The sequence below is a fragment of the Accipiter gentilis genome, chromosome 15 (assembly GCF_929443795.1).
Source record: "Accipiter gentilis chromosome 15, bAccGen1.1, whole genome shotgun sequence".
NCBI lineage: Eukaryota > Metazoa > Chordata > Aves > Accipitriformes > Accipitridae > Astur > Astur gentilis.
This window is the reverse complement of record NC_064894.1, coordinates 16,939,130-16,960,285: the sequence shown is the minus strand read 5'-3', so window position 1 is coordinate 16,960,285 and position 21,156 is coordinate 16,939,130. Positions and strand designations below refer to the sequence as shown.

Sequence of the window (21,156 nt, the reverse complement as noted above, 5' to 3'; positions counted from 1 at the left end):
AAAATACACTAGTACAGGCAACTTGCAAAGCATGTCTTCATGAACCAATTAATCCATTTATCTAAAATTAGAATTCAGCTATGCAGCATTTTTGCCAGTGTAATTTTTTTCATAAATTAGACGCAGAAGTAAACTGCTTCAGTGCAAAGAATCACATTTTAACTATACTTTTATTAAGCAAGCTAATGGCTGGTGAACACATGCATGTTTATCAAAACACTGTTACAGATAAATAATTAGTTAATCAGTTATAAATAACATACCCCCCCAATTAAGTCCTTTTACATAGACTAAGCAGTCATACCTATTAGCAAAATAAGGCATAATTTGCAACACACTACTTTTACTTGCATTGGTGTGGATATAAATAAGGATGTATTGATCCAATCTCAGTACACTACTGGCTCTTGGTAAGAAAAGTAGGTAGCATAACAGTTCAGATGTCTTAGAAGGATGTCTTGAGAGAGAGAGAGAAGGAAACTAGAATTAAGTTTAAGAAAAGCTATTGAGGAATACAGTTTCCATGATGCATTGAATTTGATTTTCAGTTCAGATTTTATATTCTCTGTCTAATAATAAAAAAGATTGTGTATGAAAAGCTTTATATACTCTGCCAACAACTGGAATTCTGTCACTTCCTGTAAATATGAAAATTATTTTTTTGACACAAATGCACTTATATGGGTAGTGACTGTATGCCAATAAAAAGAGCATACGATCTCTGTATTTAACTGTTTCAGAAATCTTACTATACAGCATACTCCGCACTCAGTAATTAAAAATACATTGGTACTATGTCAGCTTTGCATACATTAGACTTCTTCTGTGTTTTAGGAACTCCCTTATGAATGTTTTTCAATGGTAAAGGCTAAAATGACATCCAGTCTTTAATTCCTTACATCTGAAGTGATCTTAAATTAAAACATGTGGAATTATATATAAAAAAAATGGGAATGTATAATGTTGGAGAAGTCTAAATTGGGTTGTTGCTCTATTCTTTTACATTTTAAAGTGAACACTGCAAAAATATTTCAGTGCACTGCAGGAGAGCAAGACATACGATTTTGTTCCCTTGAAATATTTTTTAAATAAGTAAGGAGTGGTGTGGAATCAAGTGAAAAATGGTTTCTATGCAGATTGTTTTGAAGATGAATATAACAAAACCAATGTGATTATGTACCCCAAGGTACCCATTATGCCATCTAAGAACAGGAACCAGCTGTGGACATGGATAAGCCAAAACAAAGTAGCTGGGTAAAATAGTCTAAAGATTGAGCAACTACATGCTGTTTGAAATACGGCATAACTGGTTTGGAAAAAAAAAATCTGTTGTTACTTGTGTCTTTGAGGCCCTGTCTTGTGGGAGAGGTTAGAGTCTATGCTGCTGCTTTTAACTGCTGTTACGTCAAGGTCTGTGTTTAATAGAAAAAATGGACTAGCTACCTCTAGTTTAAAACGAGCTTATCCTCTTAAGGAAAATAGATGCCAGTGTGCGTGTATTTAATTGCTTGTTACTAAATTTTTTAAAATCGCAAATATAAAAGCAATGGCAATGTAAGGATTGGCTTGCTCTCTCCAGATTATGCGTTTGCTTTGCTAAATAAATGAAAAGTAATGAATTAATTTCCATAAGTAATAGGCAGACGCAGACTTTGAAGGAAGGCTTAGTTTTGTGTCTTAAGGAGACCGTGTGTCTTAGCATGAAGGATTTCTTTGAGCTCTGTTTTTTCAGTGACTCTGAGGTGTTATTAATAACTCGTAAGTCCTTTATACAGTGAGTTTTGCCAGATGGAAAGTAGGTGAGTAGAGAAGTGGTGCACATATACACACTAAGGAGGTTTGCAATATGTTTAATTGCTGCCGCAACAACCTTCTTTGAGACCTTTCAGTAGTCCTTACTTCGCTTTTTAAAAAAAAAATAAAATCCAAACTTTAACTGCTAGGTGAATTCCACTGTATTTACAGGAGACCTGTAAATGGGCAGCTTTAAGCAGTGAGGGGTGTAGCACTGGGCAAGGTCAGTAAATAGAACAGACCGGCATTAGGTAGAGGGAAGAGTGAGTCAAACCTGGACTGCTTGCATTACTCCATACCTCCTGCTGCCTGGAGGGTGCTCCTTTCCCTGGCTTTGTGCAGGCTGAGCCTCCCGCCTGCCGATGCCTGTGGATGCCGGTGTCCGCATGGCCGGGCAGGGAACAGTCCGCTGCGCTCATCTGCCTGGAAAGCACGGCAGTGCTGCCAGCTGCTGCCTTCATGTGCCGTTCCCTTCTGGCCAGCTTTGGTTTTCATGGGACTTTCTCATGAGACCTGCAGCTCAATAAAGGGGCAGAAAACGATTATTTTTAAAAACTGGCTTAATTCTTTACCATTTAAGTGTGTTAAACTACCTTGCTGTGGGGATCAGAAAATGCTGAGGCCTGCCAAGGGGAAAGAGGAGAAGAGCAGCTCGCTGTGTCTGTCAGCTCGCAGCAGTGTATGGATTCACAGCCCTCAGTGCGGGGCCCCGGGCAGCAGTGCTGGGGCGAGGAAGGCAGCCTTGATCCTCCTGGGCCGCAGCCTGGACTTTGCAAACTGTGACACGGCAGCCTCTGCAACAGCAGCAAAGCAGCTTGGATGGTTCCAAAGAGAAAGTGCTTGGAAGTTTGTCTCAAGCCCTGGCCATCTTGGCGGCCGCAGAGCTCTGCTGTGTGCCGCAGCTGTGTAGCACAGGCTGTTGGGTATTGCTTCTCTCCTCTCCCGTGCTGCCCCTGTCCCAGAAGCGAGGAGTCTCGTCATTTGGGCCCTCCCCTGCAAGTCCAGCACATTACTTGGGAATGAAAGAGACTGATGGCTAATCACTGTGTCATCCGAACGAGCCCCTGCTGAAGGAGTGTTTTCTTGTTTGAAGACATGCAACGATCAGGTCCACATGCAGGAGTGTGGGGGCATAAGTTGAAATAAAACCACTCGTGTGAATTTTCAGCAGAGCTTCCAGGTGAAGCCATGGCGACACGTGCCACAACGCACGGGTTGGCGTTCCTGCAGGCTGGGTCTTGTGGGCAGAAGGGGCACCAAGCCTGCTGTATCAGTGGTGTTGCAACGCGAAAGGCATCGGGCCGCTGCCGTGCTTTCCTGTTGCGAAGGGAGAGGTGAATAAAGAGGTGTTTCTTGCTTCTTGTACCGCAACTTCGTAAGCTGGAATCTTTTTCTTTTGAAAAAAAAAACCCACCAAAACCAACAAAAACCCGTAAGTGCTTGTAATGGTCTGTCCAGCGTTTTGTTTTGCTTCCCTTACGTTTTACACAATAAGTACTCGGCCTCGCCCCAGCCGCCGAAGCCTCACACGGCCTAACGCAGCCGCAGCCGCTGCCTCGGCCGGCGGCAGGAGACCCGCGCCGCTCCCGCCGTGACAGCCGAGCGCGGCGGGGCTGCGAGGCCCCGGGCGGCGGCTGAGGGCTGAGGGCCGAGGGCCGGGCCCCCGCGCCGGGCGGAACCAACCTTGCCGGCGCCCGCCCGCCCCGAGAGGCGGCCGGCACGCTGTCGCCGCCGCACGCCCGGCGCTGGCAGCGGAGCAGAGCGGAGCGGAGCCGAGCGAGCGCGGCGGCCGCGACGATGTGGGGGGGCGGCGGCGGCGGCGGGACGGCCCGCGCTCTCGCCCGCGCCCTGAGGCGGCGGCGGGCGGCGGGGGCTGCGGGCGGTGAGCAGGCGGCCGCGGGCGGGAGGGCCGCGGGGCCGGCGCGGTGCCCGAGGGCGGCGGGGCCTGGCCGGCTCGCGTCGCCCGCCGCGGCCGAGGTGGCCCAACGGGGCGTGGGTTCACCGGCTCCCTCACGGCAGAGCCGCAGCGAACAACCTCCCGCCGGCCTCCGCCCGCCGGGTGCTTCCGGCAGCCCCCCGGCGGCGGCTCCCCGGCCTCGCCGGCCGGCCTGGGCCCGGCGCCCCGGCCGCGGCCCGCCCGCCCTCCGCCCCCGGCCCGGCGGGTGCCCGGCAGCCGGCGGCGGCAGCGGCCTGGCCACCGGCGGCGGCCTGCTGGGCTGGACCGCGGCCGCTCTTCTCCCGCGGCAGAGGCGTGAGGGCGTGCGGCTGCGCGCAGCGGCCTGTCCTAGCCCGCTTGCCCTGCCTTCGCGCTGGGAAGGCCGAGCCAGCCCCGCCACAGCCCGGCGGGCCTCGGGCGCCGGCGGGTCCTGCTGGGCTCGCCGCGCGTCCAGCAGCTCTCCCAGGGGAGACGTTTCCCCCTGCCACCTCCTCCGCCAGCCCTTCGGCCCAGAGGTCTCTGTCACCGCGGCCTAAAATCGCCTTGGGGGCCGTTACGCAGGGCGCGGCGCGGCGTTGCCGAGGTCTGGGCGCTGTCGGTGGCCGGGCGGCAGCTGGACGGCGAGTGGGTGCGCGTGACGCCTGGGAGAGCCGGGCCGTACGTTGGCAGAGCGGGTGTGGAGAACGGTATTCAAGACGGTGGTCTTGGCCTGTCTCTGCGCCGTCCGCGGGGTTTTCTCACTTGTGTTCCCTTACCAATTCATACAGTACAAAACGAGTGGGCAGCTGTATGTTTCTTATTCCGATATGTAACGAAACGGGAATAGGAGCCCGCTGTTGACAACCGCGAAGTGTGTGCGTGTACGCACAGCTTGCGGTCAGAGTAAATATTTCGGTGAAATTCTCACCAACTGAAACATTTCAGCTGCATGAAAAGTTCCTTTTCGTTCAGGCTCTGACAAATGTTATCGTACATAATTTGAGAAGTACTGGGGTGATGGACTGGCATGTGCTCTTTTATTTAATCCCCAAGCGCTCCCTAAGTACGATGGTGAGCAAATGTCTAAAGATTTGCATGGTTAGTATTGTTCTAGAGCGGCATTGTTAAACTGGGTTTGTTGCCTGTGAGCTCTCATAAAGCTGATGTTTTCCATTCGGTTGCCTTTCTTTTATTTATGCAGATGACCGTGCTGATCTGTCTTTTCAGACAGGCCTGAGGGGTACCCTTCAGAACTGCGACTGGAAAACACAGCTGAAATCCAGTAGTACTCTGCCTGTGTCTCTGACTGAAATAAAAAGCAGCATGTAAGTATTGTATCTAAAATAATCCTGCGTGACAAGGACTGTCATTTTCTATAACAATTTAATTTTACTTTGTGACAGTGTCACATGAAGGAATTTTTAAACCTCACAATTGTTTAAATGTCTGATGTGGCCTATTTTTGTTTTATTAATTACTAACTTAAAATTACAAGTATGTAGCCATCTGTTTTGGAAGATACGTTACATATACAGTGTATAAAATCTGCTTGTTATTAATCAAGTATAACTAGAGTCTCTAAAGGAACATGAGGGTTTTTTTTAATTTTCTGATGCAGAATTTGTTTTTCCCATATTTCAGCTGACATGAAATACCGGTATTAGTTTCATGACTTTCAGCTTTCATTATTTAGGCTCACTTTGAAGAGACTTTTCAGCACTTCACACCCGTCAGTGGATTTAAAGGAAATGAAAAAATTCCAGCATCTCGCGCATAAGTGGTGGGATGAAGAAGGAGAATATTCAGCCCTTCATTCTATGAATGATATTAGAGTGCCATTTATTAGGTATGGTTTTAAAGACAGATTTTTATTTTTTTTTTAATATGGACTATTTCTGCATAATTTCAGAAAACATCGCAAAATAAAAACAATTACCAGTGCTTAAGATAACTGCTTGTGGCGTCTACTAAACCACCTTGTATGTTTGCCCTTAATCACATCCCTTTTCTTTCAGAGATACTCTGTTGAACATGAGTAGTAATTATCATCTGGGAAATCCACTTTCTGGAGTAAAGATTCTTGATGTTGGCTGTGGCGGTGGACTGCTAAGTGAGGTAAGAAAACTGTGCTCTGGTTTCTCTTGTTAAAAAGCGTACAAAGTCTTTGAATTGTTTTACACTGCTTAATTTCTAATCCTCTAAATAGGAGCTTTTCTTTTCTATGATATATTAGTTACTGAATGTTTTGAGGTACAGTGTGTTCTATAAACCCCATAGAATATTTGCTTAGCGTAGTGATGGTTTACAGAAAAGGACGGAGTTGGTAATGAGAAATTCTAAAATTCTGAGGTTCATCAGAAAAATAAGATTCCAAACACTGTAAAGAAAAGGAGAGGGGAAGGATGATGTAAAAGTCTTCAAGTATTCTTCTGGGCAGTCACAGTATGACTACTTTTTTTTTTTTCTCTTTTTAATTTACAAGCCTTCACAAGAATACTTTTATCATGACAATCCTCATTACCAAAGAAATATTTTCTATTACAAAACTTGTTGTTACACGTTAATTTCTTTGAAGTGCTTATCTTCAGGTTTTTTTGTATTGGGGGTGGAGATTTTTGCCTTTGCTTTGATCTCCTGGGAAAAGCGCGGAATAATGTCAAACACCTGCTGATGTTACAGCTGCTTCCCGAGGAGTCTGCACAACCTTGGGACTAAGAAGTAACTATTTGTGGTGGAACCATTTGGTCACACAGGCTCTGAACAGTGCTGTATCCTATCAACAGATGAGGATGGCTTGTGAATTTAGGATTACAGATCTGGTTGACTTACTCTGGGAGCTTCATCAGCATCTGTAACGAGGTGTTACAAAGGGACCTGAATCTCTCCCCGTGTTTTCTTTTCTTTTTTTTTTTTTTTTTTTATTTATTTCTTTTATTCTGAGCAAAATCCTGTAGCCTTATGAAAGCATGTTCTCCGACAAGGCTGGCAAAACTGGTGTGCTGCATCACCTTCTCAGGCTGAACAACTGGTGAATTTCAGGTTGGAATAACATACATGTGGTCATGTTCTGCAGCCTGTTTCAGTTTCAAAAGAGGTGATGGCTGAGGTGTTAACCTATGAGTAAGAAGACACTGGAGAAACTTGAGTGACAGCCAAGCCTGATGCTATCCTAGTAAACATCAGTGTTTAGTTCTCAGCAGTGAGAAAGTCACAGAGATAATCATATATTAAATAACCATTAAAAAGATATGAGGATTTACCATTACAGGTGGATGTTGAAGAAAGTAATGACAGTAATTAAATACAGCATTGTTTTCCCCCCTTTAAACTACTGTGTTGATTTTCCCCCTTTGTTTTTCCTCTGTCAGAGGGTAATAGTGGAGGAAATCTTTATTTGGTGTAACAAAATGGATTCAGAACAATTTATTCTAAAAGACAATTTAAATGTGTATATTCCAGTATATAATTTTCTAAGAAAATTAACACCACCTCCCCCAAATCTAAGGGTTTTCTTGCTTTAATAAACATTTAAAATAAAACTACCAGATCAGAGCTCATCACTTATTGTTGTCTTGTTCTCTGATGGCTGTTTTCCGCGTCATAGATGTACATTGCAAAGTTGCAGACACAAATTTTAAGTAAATTGTTTTCATGCAGAGAATAAATTATACTCTGTATTATTAGCCTTTAGGTAGACTGGGAGCTTCAGTTACTGGAATTGATCCTCTGGAGGACAACATTAGAACAGCAGATCAGCACAAGTCATTTGATCCAGTCCTGGCCAAGAGAATACAGTACAAGTCCAGTTCACTGGAGGAGATTGTGGAAGAGTCTATGGAAACCTTTGATGTAATTGTAGCTTCTGAAGTAGTGGAGCATGTGGCTGACCTTGAAATGTTTATCAAGTGTTGCTCTCGGGTGTTAAAGGTAAGGGAGTTTTTGCTTTCATTATTGCGAATATTTATTCTCTTTTATTATTAAGGCTTTCATTTGAAGGAATGTGAAAACACCTACACCTGCATTCATTTCTCCACCTTGAAGTCTGAACCATGCTCTAGAGGTGCCTTCCATTCTCCTCCATGATGCAAGTACATCTTCCCAACTTCAATAATTGAAGTTAGAGGAAATTTATTTCCTCAACCCTGCCTTAGAAAAGTGTTAATGGCATTACCTAGCATTGCAGTGTTCCTTTGCATCAAGACCTTAAAAATCTGGTTGCATCTGATTTCACCTAGGTGAGAGAAAACATGGCAGTGCTGCTGTTGTTGGATGGCTGTGGCTCAGACTGCACTGAAACTGATTGTAATGATGTTTCTGACTCACGAGATTCTATTCTAGCTCTAGCATCACATCAGATGTGCTCCTGGATTGCTTTTAAAGGGTCACAGTTATGCTTGGAGTTAATTGGGTGGTTTATGCCTCTTGATATTATTTCATTTGTAAAGAGGGTTGGTAGGCTCAGTACACAAGCAGCAGCAGCTTTCCTTTAATCTCTTGATTTATCTTCCTGGTCATCAGAAGGAATATAGATTATTTGAATGGAACGCTTAACTAATTTTCAGCCTGCCGGGCACACAGAAATTATGCTTTATTTCTACCAAAGGGTCTCTTAAGTACTTAGAATTAATTTCTGGCTTGTTTTTTGACCCTGTAATCATTAAAACAAGCACAGCATTCAGCAGTCTCAAAAATTAGGCAGTACTGCATATTTTACTTTGGTTTTAATTTAAAAAAAGTGTTTCTTTTTACAATAGGTATCGTATATACATTAATACCTTTTATTTATCCATTTCCTGGGCAATGTTATGTTATAAGTGACGTTGTTAGATATTTTGGGGGCAAGCAAATGGTTTTCAGACCACCCAAGACTTTGATTATGTTGACTGTTTGAGGACTACTGAGTCATACTGTTAGAACATTATATTCTTTATTGTATTTAAATGGCATACTTGTAAATACCTGTCCTGGGATGAAATTAGTCCTTACTCTTGCAGCATGTAGACTTGTAGATAGACAAACTATGTGTTTTAATATGATTAAATTTACAAATTATTTTTTTTAATTAAACATTCTTCTAATTGAACGCTTAATCTTTTAATTAGCCTGAAGGTTCTTTATTCATTACTACAATCAATAAAACACAGTTGTCCTATGTCCTGGGAATTGTGGTTGCAGAAAAAATAATGGGCATTGTACCAGAAGGAACACATGAGTGGGAGAAGTTTGTTTCCCCAGAAGAGCTGGAGCGCCTCCTGGAATCAAGTAAGTTCCAGACTGGGTGAAGGGAATGCAGAGAGATGCCAAAATGATCCCTGTAGAAATGGCAAGGGGATAAGCTAGGTGGGGTCAGTGCTAGGAACAATACACAGCTTTTCCTATGTGAATTACTAGTCATATATTATGAGTATCATTTCTGGTTTAAAGACACTACCGCTTACTGGATTTTGCATAAAATAAATAAACTAAGTGGAGTCCTAAGGATGCAGAGATTACTCAAACAAAATCATTGTTACAGCTGTCCTCTGTTTGATAGCCTAAATTAAATATTCCAAGGTTTTCCATCCTGTTCTGGTGATGGAATGTATGCTCTGAAGTGGTTCATACGCTGTAGGTGAGGTTTGAGAAAATAACTGTATTGGCACTCAATTATATTGGCACTCCAGAGCTGCGCTGCTGCCACTGCATTGTTTGTCATCTTTCCCTTGGGAGAAGGTGTTTTTATTTTTGGTTGCTGCCCCATGTTCTTTATTCATATTACGTTGCTAAAAGATTTCTTAAAAAATGTGAAGATGAAACCTACCACAAGTCCATTAGTCATTTCTTGAGAAACTGTATGCTACTGATTTAAAAAAAATAATTAAATTGCCCTGGTTTGATTGCTTTTAAAATGGACAAACCGTGGAGCTGGGAAGAGTTCTGCCCATTGCCCTCCTTGCATGCAGATGTTTTAAAAGCCCTGTCACCAAATATTTCACTGTGCTTTAGTTCACTGTAAAGAAGCTGAAGTGCGAGTTGAGCTGTTCTCTTGGCAAGGTCTTTTCCTGGCACTTTGCAGTGATGCCGTAAGGAACATGACTAATACTGGTTCACATGCTGGTGGTTCTTTCTGTTCTCCCTTCAAAAGGAGAAGCAGGTGCAGCAGAGTGATTTGTTTTGATGGAGTGTTTGTTTTCTGCCTTCCCTCATGTACCCTGCTGGGACACAGCATAGCCACGCAGTGAACTGAGATCTGCTCAGCAGGGAGTGCTAAATCACTCTCTACTTGCACTGCATCCTTGATGGCATTCTTCTGCCTCTTTCTTCTGTTTTCCGTTCCTAAGGGAAATCTACAGAATCCTTCCAAAGATATGCTCAGATTTTGATTTTGAAGTGCGTGATGTCAATCTGAAGAATGTCTCCACCTACACAAAACATTACCAGTCACCCAAATGTGATGTTGTGAAGTTGGGATTTTTAGCATACCACTTTGCAGTGGCTCACCATATAGTGTGCTAATGGCATGTGGCCTGGCACAGAGCTAGTGCTGCTGCTGCCAACAGCAGGACCCATTGTCACCAGTGATGCCTGTTGCCACTGCTTGTGGTGGTGTCTGACAAAGGCCAGCTCGTGAAGCACTGATTCCCAGCTCAGAGGACGAGGCGTGTTTCAGACTTGCTGTTCTAAAGGGTTTGATATTGCAGTGACTTACCATAGTTAAGAACATGGGTTGCTTTATGGCTTCTTTCTTTCCTAGATGGCTTGTCAGTCAAGACTGTGAATGGGATGTTGTATAATCCCCTCTCGGGGTCGTGGAGCTGGATGGAAAGCACGAGTGTTAACTATGCAATGCATGCTGTGAAGTCTGGGCTTCAGGGACAGTCAAGCCCAACAGACGTCCTGTCAGAGATGGAAAGTGAACAGCCCTCAGCCACAGCTGGTACTACCATGTGACTGTCTGAGATGTGTGGTGACGGACTGTCACCAGAACAGAAAAGAAGGTTTTACCCAGATGGACATAATAAAACCTTTTGTAACAACAAGCTTGCTGTTTGCATTAATAATGCTTATGCTATTTTTGGCCAAATATTTTAGGGCAGTCTCAGAAAAAAACAAGTGCCCATTATCTCAGGAATCTTTTAAGATTGAAATGAGCAAAGCTTTTAAAGAGTAAGTATTTTTTTAAGAAAGTAGTTTCAAATTGTTGGACAGGGAAATGCAAATTATTCTGTCGGTAGCTTGGAGGAAGCTCTTATATGTGATGGCATTTTCAGTCCTACCAGGAAACAGATCTCCACAGAATAATTGCTTAAATGTAGAATGAGTTAAAAAACACAATGATGTATGATAAATAAAATACCTTAGGTATTTAAGTTAGTCAACTTAGTTAAAATACATTAAACACTTAAAAACCACAAACACTTGTTTCTAAAAAAGAGCGAGCAGCAAACCTTTTCTGTCGGGTCCTGCTATTTCTACAGCTGATGTGAGCTAACTGTGCAGCAGAAGAGTCTCCTAGACCGGAGTGCCTCAGCTGTCAGAAGCCTCTTCACCATAAAGGTACTTGTATCTGTGCCTATTGTTCCAAATTTCTCCCTCTGCCCAAATAAAGGGAAGTAAAGTTGCAGGTAAAATTTTACTAAGCGACCAGAGCTTTATGCTAGAAAAAGGATACATTAGCAGACTATCATAGAATTGAAGTGCCATACTTAATTCAGTCTTAAAGTCCTAGTGCCAGGGTAATGAAAAGTGTTGATTCACAACGAAACAACTTTCTAAATAAAATGTCTTGGATGCGTCCATGGCTGTATCTCTTTCCTTCTCTCTCTTCTTTTTCTTTCAGCTTTTATACAGGTAGAGGCAGTGGCCTGGCTTTGTTTGCAGGGATAAAAATGAAACTTTTTTTTTTTTTTTTTTTTTTCCTTTTTGCTCTTGTTGCTTTTTGCGCTTTTTTGTATTTTTTCTTTTTTGTCTTTTTTTCTCTTTTTTCTTTTTCTTTTTTTTCTTTTTTGTTACTTGTGCATTTCTCCTGCTGTAGAGGTTTGGTGGGCTAAGTTATTGTTTTACACATTTGCATTTTTGCTGCTTTGCTGTATCTGCATGTCGCCTTGGGATCCAAGTTTCATGATTTATCTGATGATGCCTGGAAGAATATAGTTAATTTATAATGGAAAAAAATAGTAATTCATAGGTATTAATACTAAAAAGGATTATCTAGTGTGATGATTTCCATGACAGTAAGTTCTGCTTTATAATATTTCTTTGGGCTACAGCTTGGCTTTGAGAAGAAGATTCATGTAAAGGGTTCAGTGGTGAAGAAGCCACTATGTTGGTAAGTAAATTGTTCCAAAAGGTCATCAGTTGAAGTGGTCTAACCTCGGATCACAGCCAGTGGTATCTTTAACATCTTTTTTAGGTTAAGGACCTCTATCACCTGTAGTTTTGAGTCAAGTCACCCCTTAATTTTCTCTTAGATAAATGGACTGAGATGATCTCTACAGCTGTTACCTCTATGGTGTAAGTTTCTGTCTTCATATAAAATTTTGTGGTAAACATCCTTTCTGAAGCATGACAGTGGAAATAGATGCAGCGTTTCAGCAATGGTTTCGCTAATACTGTCCATAGAAGGAACACCATCATTCTCTTTCTGCCTGACCACTTTCTTCTGCATGGGAGTCTGCTCCATTGGTCATGCATGCAGCGTGGCACATAGTATTCAGGAGAGGAGTGACACTGGGAAAAATGGAGCCAGAGCAGATAACCAGCAGTCTTTGTTCCTAATGGTATATTTAGGCATGTTAAACCATGCAGCTTGAGTGAGTTCCCCATACCAAGTTACCAGCTTCAGTCTAAGTTATTACAACTGTGTGACTGTTTCAAATTTTACCAACAGTGAACTGAAAGAAATAGTATCTGAAAAGCACTGGGACCTGGACAGATTCCTGGGGTAGCCCACTAGAGACATCCCCTGAGGGGGACAGTCCCCCCCTTCACCTATTTGTTTTGAGACCTGTCAAGCAAAATAAAACTAATGTAGCTAAAACTGGAATAGAACAGCTGATTTTTGTTTGCCTTAAAAGCCCTAAATCCAGATGTTTGTGTGACCAGCTGTTATCCTGGCTTTCTCATCCTTTCCTTTCTTCCCAGTTGATTGTTGCTTGCTTGTAGTTTTTCATTAAACTGTGAGCTGCCTGGGGAACAAACTGGTTTTTTCACTGGTATTTCTACTGCATGTAGCACAAAAAGCCTTTGATGCTGCTTGGGTTCTCTGCCCAGACTTGCAAGAGGGATCATGTACCTAATTAACAATGGCTGGCATTTAAGGAACAAGCACATGGACCTGGTTGTCCATGGAGACGCCTGTTCTTGACAAAAAGCTTATTGCAAGCACCTGACCTTCCGCTCCTACGTATGTATAGGAGGCCTGTCAACCTGGGAGTGTTTAGCAAATGGTGTGGGCAAAGGAGCGGGGACTGCTTGAACAGGTCCTTGTACCCATGGCGCGTCTCCAGATGTCCCAGTGTGCTCCATCCTTGGTCTCCAGCCCTCAGTTGTCCTCTCCTGTTGTAGTATCCTTACTATTCTGGCTGTATTTCATCCCTCTGGTTAAAACAACCTCTTTTGAAGCTAGAAAGTACATGATTGAACTAGAGATAATTTTAGTGATAACAAAATGCAAGAATATCCTACACCTTGCTTTTTAGCTGTTTTTTTTTTGTGTGGGGTTTTTTGTTTTTGTTTTTTTAAATCTTTGCATTATTCATAAATGCACATCTCTGGCAGAGCATAATCAAATTCAGTACTGTGCTCTGAATACGTACTACGTATTCATGCTGCAGAAACTTTTTTCTTAAAATCTGTGCATAGGAAACCCATCAAGATTTCATGCTTTTCTTAGCCCAGTTGCTGTGGAAATTTAATAGGTGCTATTGAAATTGACAGAATTTAAGTCAAATAAATTTGCAAATCTTTTGGCTTTCCTTTTGTAAGTTGTTGATGAGTATGGAGCCTTAGTTTTGACGCTTACAGGAATACTGTACTGGTAGGAGGTAAAAATGTTACAGCACCAGGCATGCACCTGGGACTATGGGTGAGGCAAGAGGTGATTCTTGCCTCGAGATTGGGAAAACTTCATTTTTGGGGCTTGCTCTTTTTCAGTCTCTGTGTTTATTTCTGGTTGGAGACCTTTGACTCTCCTATTCCTAGCCATTTGTTTCTGCAACACAACAAATCAGAGCAAGGAGCTGATCTGGCCAAAAAAAATCAACAGAGCAAACAATGGTTCCAGGTGGTCTCAGCTATTCAGCTCTGTTGTGGCTTGTCATGTTGTCTCATCTCTCCCCTATTGCTCCACATGGTCCCAGTCCCAGCCCTTTGCTGAGACTGATGCTTGTCCGAGTTGTAATTTTTTTTTCCTTTCTTTTGATTTTTTTTTTCCTTGGGTTGCTGGTGGTGGTTGTGCTGTTCAGGGAGCTGAATTTTCCCACTGTCGAGGACTAGTGCTAGCCAGGAGGTAAGCAGTGGGAGCACATGGCCAGGGAGAAGGTGGGCCAGGACAGCCTCTTGAGGGGTGGTAGGCTTTCAGGTTGGCTCAACCTGTCTTGTGAAACAGCACTTTTAGATAATAATTGAAACATTAATTGCACTCAAGTCCAATTTGAGTAGTATGAGACCCTCAGAGGAGATCTGCATTTAATTTCCTGCTTAAATAAAAACAGAACTTGAAGCTTCCATGATGATCTGTTACGTTATCTCATTGCCCATTGTTTCTTGGTGGTCCAGTGACATTTCATGGCCATTTTTGCAAGACTTCACAATTTCTTTACATACATTTCCACAAATACCCTGTGTCAGATTTCTAGGGAATGGAAAAAAGGAGGGAGAAAGTAGTAGGAAAGGAAACGTGTAGTGGCTATGAGTAGAGATAAGAATAAAGACTATCTTGTAGAATTTTTTTCTGAAAATGGCTTCTCAAGTTCTTTCATTATGTTGAAATCTCAGCTTTAATTAAAAAAAAAAAAGCAGCTTATTTTCCACACACTTCTAAGAAATACTTGAAAGGAATAATTGCATGCAGTCTAGAGGCCTGGAAGTCAAAAGGCTCAGCTTCTGTAATTAGCCAGCCTGATGAAGCATACTGGAGGAGAAAAAGGCAGAACATGAATCATCGCATGAATGTTGATACTGTAGTTGCAGGGATTTGAGAGGCAGCCAGGAGTACCTGGAATGGGGGACAGCATTGAAAAGCCAGAAATTGTAGAAGGAAGAAGGGCGATGCCAGGAAGATAAATATAATTCCAATGGAGACAAGAAATGTGAAGCAAAGGTATAAAGGGCAGTCAGGTTCGAGCGTGCCTTCGAAGAGGAACGGAACTACTGATGGTTGGGAGAGTGGCTCTGTGTTAGACTGAAGCATAACGGTTCAGGTATTCACAGCCTCCCACTTGTTTTTGCATGTTAACCTCCAGTGCCTCATTCCAAGTGCCTACCCCCTCGCTGAGCCCCTGGGAAGGAAAGGTGGGCTCCTCTCACTTCAGACTGCATGTTGGTCACTTTAGTAATCATGAGCAGCTGCCAGCTCCCTCAGTCATGGTGCTCCCCACGTTTGTGTAGAGGACCTCTTACCCTGCCACATGCAGATGTATTCCCACTGTACTTCTTTGCATTTAATTCCCTTTTATCGGGAGCATAAACTAGAGCAGAACTTCTCCACTATGTATCCGAAGATGCCCACAGGTACGAACAACTGGTATCCTAGAACTGCAACACTGTTGACTTAAGTCAGCATTTATTTAATAAAATTACTAATGTTATCTTGTTAAAGGGGAAAAATGCAGAAGCCCAAATGCGTAACTTCTCTTCCCATCACCTCCCCTTTCAAGTTCTTGAACTGCTCCACGGCACTGCTTCACCCTTACTGCCTGTGCTGGGCTTTGCTGAGCCTGCGAGGGAGTAGTAACACTTAGTGTAAAATCAGTACCTCTAAAGCAGAGTTTGGGGTTTATTTGGTTCTGTACTGTTGCAGAATAACTTTCTATTTTTCTGACTTGGGGTGAATTTTGTTGCATTGGCTCCTACTTCATGATGAGTGACCAAAAAATAGTTATTTTTATGTAATGCACTGTCTTGCCATTATAACCACGTATTTTCCCCAGCCCCTTCTCCAACAGAAAGTAGAAGTCTGCTTTTATAACCATTTCAAAATCATTTGGTTCTGCTTAGACTGAACAGTACTATAAATTTGAATAAAAATAACTATTTTCAGATTATGTTTTCATGATAAAAATCATCCTGTATTTCCCCTGGTTCCTCCAGGTTATAGGACAAAATCCTAATCATTGAAAGTTTGTGCTAACAGTAGACTTTATTTGTATTGACAGATGTCCCATTTTCTTGAAGCAATATAAAACGATGTCATGTTTTATTCTAGCCAGAAGGGCTGGGATTTCACCTAGGCTGTAAAATCACCTGACCTGTCTTGACTTACACATGCATTAATTGCACAGCCACCTCGCAGTGCATTAGGAATTCAGGATATATACACTTTGATCTGCATTTTATTGTGCTTTTATTCCCCTATGGAGTCACGCCAGTAATATAATCAATACTCACTTTTTCTAAAATATAATACATTTTTTTTTTTGCTTAAAAGGATCGTGAAGACCATTAGTGTTCCATTAATAAATCTGAAACTGCTGTTGCGTCCTCATGAGATGTGTTAACTTTAAAAAAAAATCAGCCCTCAAACAACTTGGAGATTGAACTGCTAATATTGCCTTGTACAGTAGATGTATTATAAAAACTTGCAATAATAGACCATACAGAAAAAGATGTGTTTATTTTCCTGAATTAGAATAAGCACATACAAACTGAAGACATATAAAAATTAAAGTAAACAAAATACACAAAAAAAAAGAGACCTCAGAAGATTGTATCGAACTCGCATAAATAACTGTCAGTTAGCAGATTTACCCTGAATGCCCTCTGATGAAGCGTAGCCCCAGCATTGAAACTTGGGGTTTAATTCCCAGCTTTGCCTTCCAGCTGTTGGAGAAACAGCAGCTCAGTGCCTTGCCTCTCTTGATCTACTGTGAAGACATGCTTTACAAAACTCACGGGACCTGACTACCCCTGAGCCCTGGGGGATCTGCCCCGCTCCCCAGCTGTAACCGAGGAGGTTCTGACCCGGAGGGGCATGTCCACAGCCACCGAGTGCCTGCCATGGCCGCAGGAACACTGACCATTGCGTCTCTGCCACACTTGGGAATGTTAAAACCCAGTAAACCCCAATGTTGTTCTTTCTAAACAAAGCAGCACCAGATTTCCTTTCAACATCCAAGAGAGGTGCCTCTGTGTTCCTTACGCCCCTCCTTACCCCTCCCAGTCCTAATAACGAGACCATCTGACAAAGCTTTTGAACAGTGGGGTGGTTCCCTGAGCGTAGGCTTGCCCAGAGGCCACAAAAGGTGCCCGCTGAGGAGAAATGCGTGTGGAGGACAAGGTCTGGCTCACCCTGCTATCGCTGCTGACTCTGTCTGGAGGTGCCTTGTTTTTTCCTTCTCCAGAGGAAGTGTGAGTCCCCAGATGAACCTCGATGCCAAAGTTTCTGAAGCTGTAGGCAGGTGAGATGATGTCCCAGGGCAGGACGAGAAAGGGAGGATGCTACGTGGGCAGAAATACTTCATGGTGGTTAATGGAAGAAACTTCAAATGGCCTGTCTAGACAGGACAGCGTTCCCATGTGCATTGTGCAGCGTCTCTCCCTCATTGAATCCTATCTGTAGATAAGAAAAAAGCTTCTGTCTACATGACTATTTGACAAGTACCTTTTTCCAGAATCAAATTCACATTTAACCAAAATCCTGCTACGGTGCTCATCAGTTTGCCTTCTCAGAGGATGCGGACAGCAGGCTGTCGGCTCTGCCGCTGTCTCTCCCATCCCTCTTTATTTCCAGAGCTCTTGGGAGGTGAAAGCGCAGCCTTGGCCTCAGGGACACAGCCTCTGGAAGGGGCTCTCCTCCTCCCTGTTTGCATCCCTTCTTGTTCTCCTCTCACTGCCTTCAGCTGGGAGTTGATTTGCAAACAAATGTGTCGTGCTGGAATGATCACCTCTTCACATTTTGTGGTCCTGTTGCCCTGGATTGACAGGGTTTGTGCTCACTAATGGTACATTGCTGTTTTGCAGGGTCTGCAGCAGCTAGTGCTTTTATCTCTGTCATTACCACCTTAGGCTAGTTGCTAGCTAATCTAAGGCAGATGCAATAAACAACTAATTTTCCCACAAAACCACCACTTCTGACTTAACAGGGTAAATTCTGAAGACCACATACATCTTTTGAAAAGAGTAAGTATGGTAAAGAAAGGAAATCTGTGTATGGAAATCTGCAAAAACTTCATACATCTCTATTATTAATCAAATATGAACTGAGATGCCAACCAGGTAACGGCAGCATGTACTGCAAATCTTACTTCTTCTGATGGGAGGGTGCTGGAAATGGGAGAGCACTTAAATGGGCAAAGACTGGGAGCCACTGCACTGGGCTATGGCAAGCAATCTGTAGCTGGTTCCCAACGTTGTTCTGCTACTGAGAGTTTTACATGAAAGATCTGACATTATAAGGGTTGTCAGTTGTCCAAAAAGCTTGTAAAACAGTGTAATAAAATTAAAAACAACTAAAGAATTGTGAGACTCTAGGTCTGTCAACTGAGTAGGCAACAGCTATACTCAGCTGCCAGCCTGAGTATTTCCACCTGCAGAAAGCAGGAGGTTTCACGCAAAACAATATTTTTTTTTTTTTTTTTTGGTGAAAGCAAGGAACCCTGAGTTATTTACATCATTTGGGGCAGTCTCAGGGTGTGCACCACCTTTGAAAGTGGCTTTGTTTAGCAGAAAGTGCAAGGTAAATTCTGGGGCACTGCTGGAACTGCACTTAACAGGGACTTAGATATAGGTACTTCTGTATAGCACAGTAGTAGCAGTAGTAGTTCAGATTCTGGATGTTTTACATTTCCTCTCTATTTGTACCTTTGTATGTCATTAAAGTTATCATTACCCCCTTTTCTAAATCCAAACTGAAACACAGCATAAGTGTTTTGCAGCTATACCTTGGCTATTTTAGCTGAATAATTAAAAAGACATGTATATAAAACTCAAGCTGCCCAGAGAGATCATTAATATTACAACAAAAACAATCCTGGCAGCAGTCAGCGATTATTTCAGAAGGATCTTCGAGAGCCGGCTGGCAATGAAAAAGACCTTGCCCCCCCCCCCCCCCCCATAAACTCAGCCATCACCACAAAACCCTATTAAATTATGTCTTCTGCAGACAAGGGCTCAGTAAGTTTGGGCTGTTTCAAAGAGAAGGAAAGCATTTCTGTACCACCGGCGGATGCCCTGCCAGCACGTGAAGCCAGAGCCCAACCCAAGCAGGGGTGTCACTTTGGCTGGGGACAGCTGGCCACTGGGCACGGCGAGGTGTTTTTGCTTCAGGCAGAGCAACCTGTAAAAACAACCTGTACCAATTAATGGAGCTCTTAAAAGCTCCATGCTGCGCAAACTCTGGCTGCTTGGAAGAGAAAGAGGCAGTGAGTAGGAGCCATGGGTGATACCAGTGTGGGAAATGAGTGGAAAACGGGTGGCTCTATTTCTTGAGACCCCAGGGGAGATTTGGTGAGTGAAGCTCTGCTGTTCAAACCCAGTTGGCAGCAGTATGGAAAAGCAAAAGTCAGGGTGAGGCATTTGGCATGAGCCCTGGTTTTTAAAACATTTAGTTTTCAGCCAAAATACAGATGGGACAGCTTCTGAGGGGGAGACTCTGTAAAGACCCATTGCAACCACTGGGCTCAGACTGTGGTTTCTACACCCACTGCCAGCCTGCTGTGCTCACTGCAGGCTTAGCTTAAAGAGGTGCAATGAACCCAAAGACATCACAGAAAAAAGAAATAGGTTAATGTAGAACATCACGAGTCTTTATACCAACATACAGAATCTAGTAATACTAATGAGTTTATTGGTGCCTCCCTGCCCCCAAATCAAACTGCAGACTTCAGAAGAAAAATTTGACTTGTTATATAATGAAGTAGGCTTAGATTTATGTTAACTAGAAAAATCTACTTATTTTATTCTGTTATTCTCTCTTCCTTTAGGCAACTGCACTAGAACAGATTACAGATAAAAGTGTACTTCAACGTATTAGCTCTTGGTTTGCTCTGCACAATATATCTAAGGGTTCACTGTTCCCGACTGCCACACTTGGTGTGTGTTTGCAGCCAGACAAGCATGTGGGTGTATCACTGTTAGCTGTTATTTTCCCCACTACAAAAGATGAAAAGTGGTAGTTTAGCAAAGATGCAGAGCTGGATTCCCACTTTCCTGAGCGAGAGAGCAAGGTGGCTGTCAGTCCGGCAGGCATCACCTGTGAGCTTCTTTGAGGCAAAGGTGGGAAAACCAGACCGTATGTCAGGAAGCAGTCTGAGACTACAGCACCTGCGATGCGCAGGAGCAGAAAGCAATATTCTCTGCTGGACAGAGTGCTGCGGCTTGGGTTCCTGGGCACTACTGCCATCTAATAAGCCTCCCTAATACAAGTCACTGGTCACAGGCAACAGTGCCGCCTTGCGAGGCTGTGCCCCTTCCCCGGAGGAATGGACACTGCCTTCTTCCACAGCCAGGGAAAAGGTGGGCTGAGAACTCGCTCTTTGCTGTTTTGCCCGTAGTTGAACTTGACTACCAGACTGCCAGGCCAAATGGATTCAGTACCTGGTGGCAGGAGACTTTGAAAGCATGAGGAAGAGATGCTGACAGAGCACCGGTAGTGAGTCAAGTATGTGGGACAGGTATAAGGGTACAGAACTTGTGGTTTATCCACGTTCTTTATTTGCCGGTGTTAAACTCCGGCTACCAGGATGTGACATTCTGACCTGTATCTTTTAAATGCTCAAGTCCAGTCAGTGCCATGCAGGTCATAACCAACCTCTTAAAATCTGGTTGATGAGCAGGATGGCAAGGCTGCCGGTGGGTGAGCCTGTGGGGATCTGCATCCGACATATGATAAGGCACACGGGCTCTGCTGCTGAGGCTTCTCGCGCTGCATCCTGGGAGGCATTGCTGTGCACTGGACCCTTGCAGCCTTCGGGCAACGCTGCACCCAGAACAGGAGTAACACAGCGTAAGGTCCTTCTCCAAAAGGAGAGTGGCAGTCTACTTGTCGAACAAATGTTAAACATCTGACTAGAGTACTGCTCTAATAATCCTGCCTTACAGTCTCCCTTCCATCTGTACAGCATCTTAATGCCAGCAAAGGCACAAGCCAGACTACCAAAACACAGTATCGACTTTTGGAGCATAAATTGAGGTAATGCTTCCTTCAAAATATCACGATTGCTTACCTCATCTGGGGCAGCACTGGGAGGTGAATGATTTACTCCCTCCTTCCCTCTTTCCTCTCCTTCAAAGGTCTTCCCTGCCTGTGC

General features: G+C 43.6%; 1 protein-coding gene across 3 annotated transcripts; it reads left to right on the top strand.

Moving 5' to 3' along the window:
- The first annotated feature begins 3,591 nt into the window (after nt 1-3,591).
- On the top strand, nt 3,592-11,540 carry COQ3 (coenzyme Q3, methyltransferase). Of its 3 annotated transcripts, none has more exons than XM_049817664.1 (7): nt 3,592-3,676; nt 4,911-5,034; nt 5,403-5,555; nt 5,725-5,824; nt 7,394-7,636; nt 8,812-8,971; nt 10,443-11,540. In XM_049817664.1, the coding sequence occupies exons 1-7, from the start codon at nt 3,592-3,594 to the stop codon at nt 10,637-10,639; spliced, it is 1,062 nt and encodes a 353-aa protein (XP_049673621.1). In that variant the 3' UTR covers nt 10,640-11,540. The 3 variants fall into 3 exon arrangements, with proteins under 3 accessions (XP_049673621.1, XP_049673623.1, XP_049673622.1); XM_049817666.1 differs by lacking the exon at nt 3,592-3,676 and adding an exon at nt 4,174-4,245 and having other exon boundaries at nt 4,937-5,034; XM_049817665.1 differs by lacking the exon at nt 3,592-3,676 and adding an exon at nt 4,429-4,807.
- The last annotated feature ends 9,616 nt before the right edge of the window (nt 11,541-21,156 follow it).

Coding starts and splice junctions, on each gene's coding strand:
- COQ3 (XM_049817664.1), top strand. CDS start 3,592: ATGTGGGGGGGCGGCGGCGGCGGCGGGACGGCCCGCGCTCTCGCCCGC. Junction 5,035..5,402: donor ACTGAAATAAAAAGCAGCAT/GTAAGTATTGTA, acceptor TTCATTATTTAG/GCTCACTTTGAAGAGACTTT. Junction 7,637..8,811: donor GTTGCTCTCGGGTGTTAAAG/GTAAGGGAGTTT, acceptor TCTTTTAATTAG/CCTGAAGGTTCTTTATTCAT.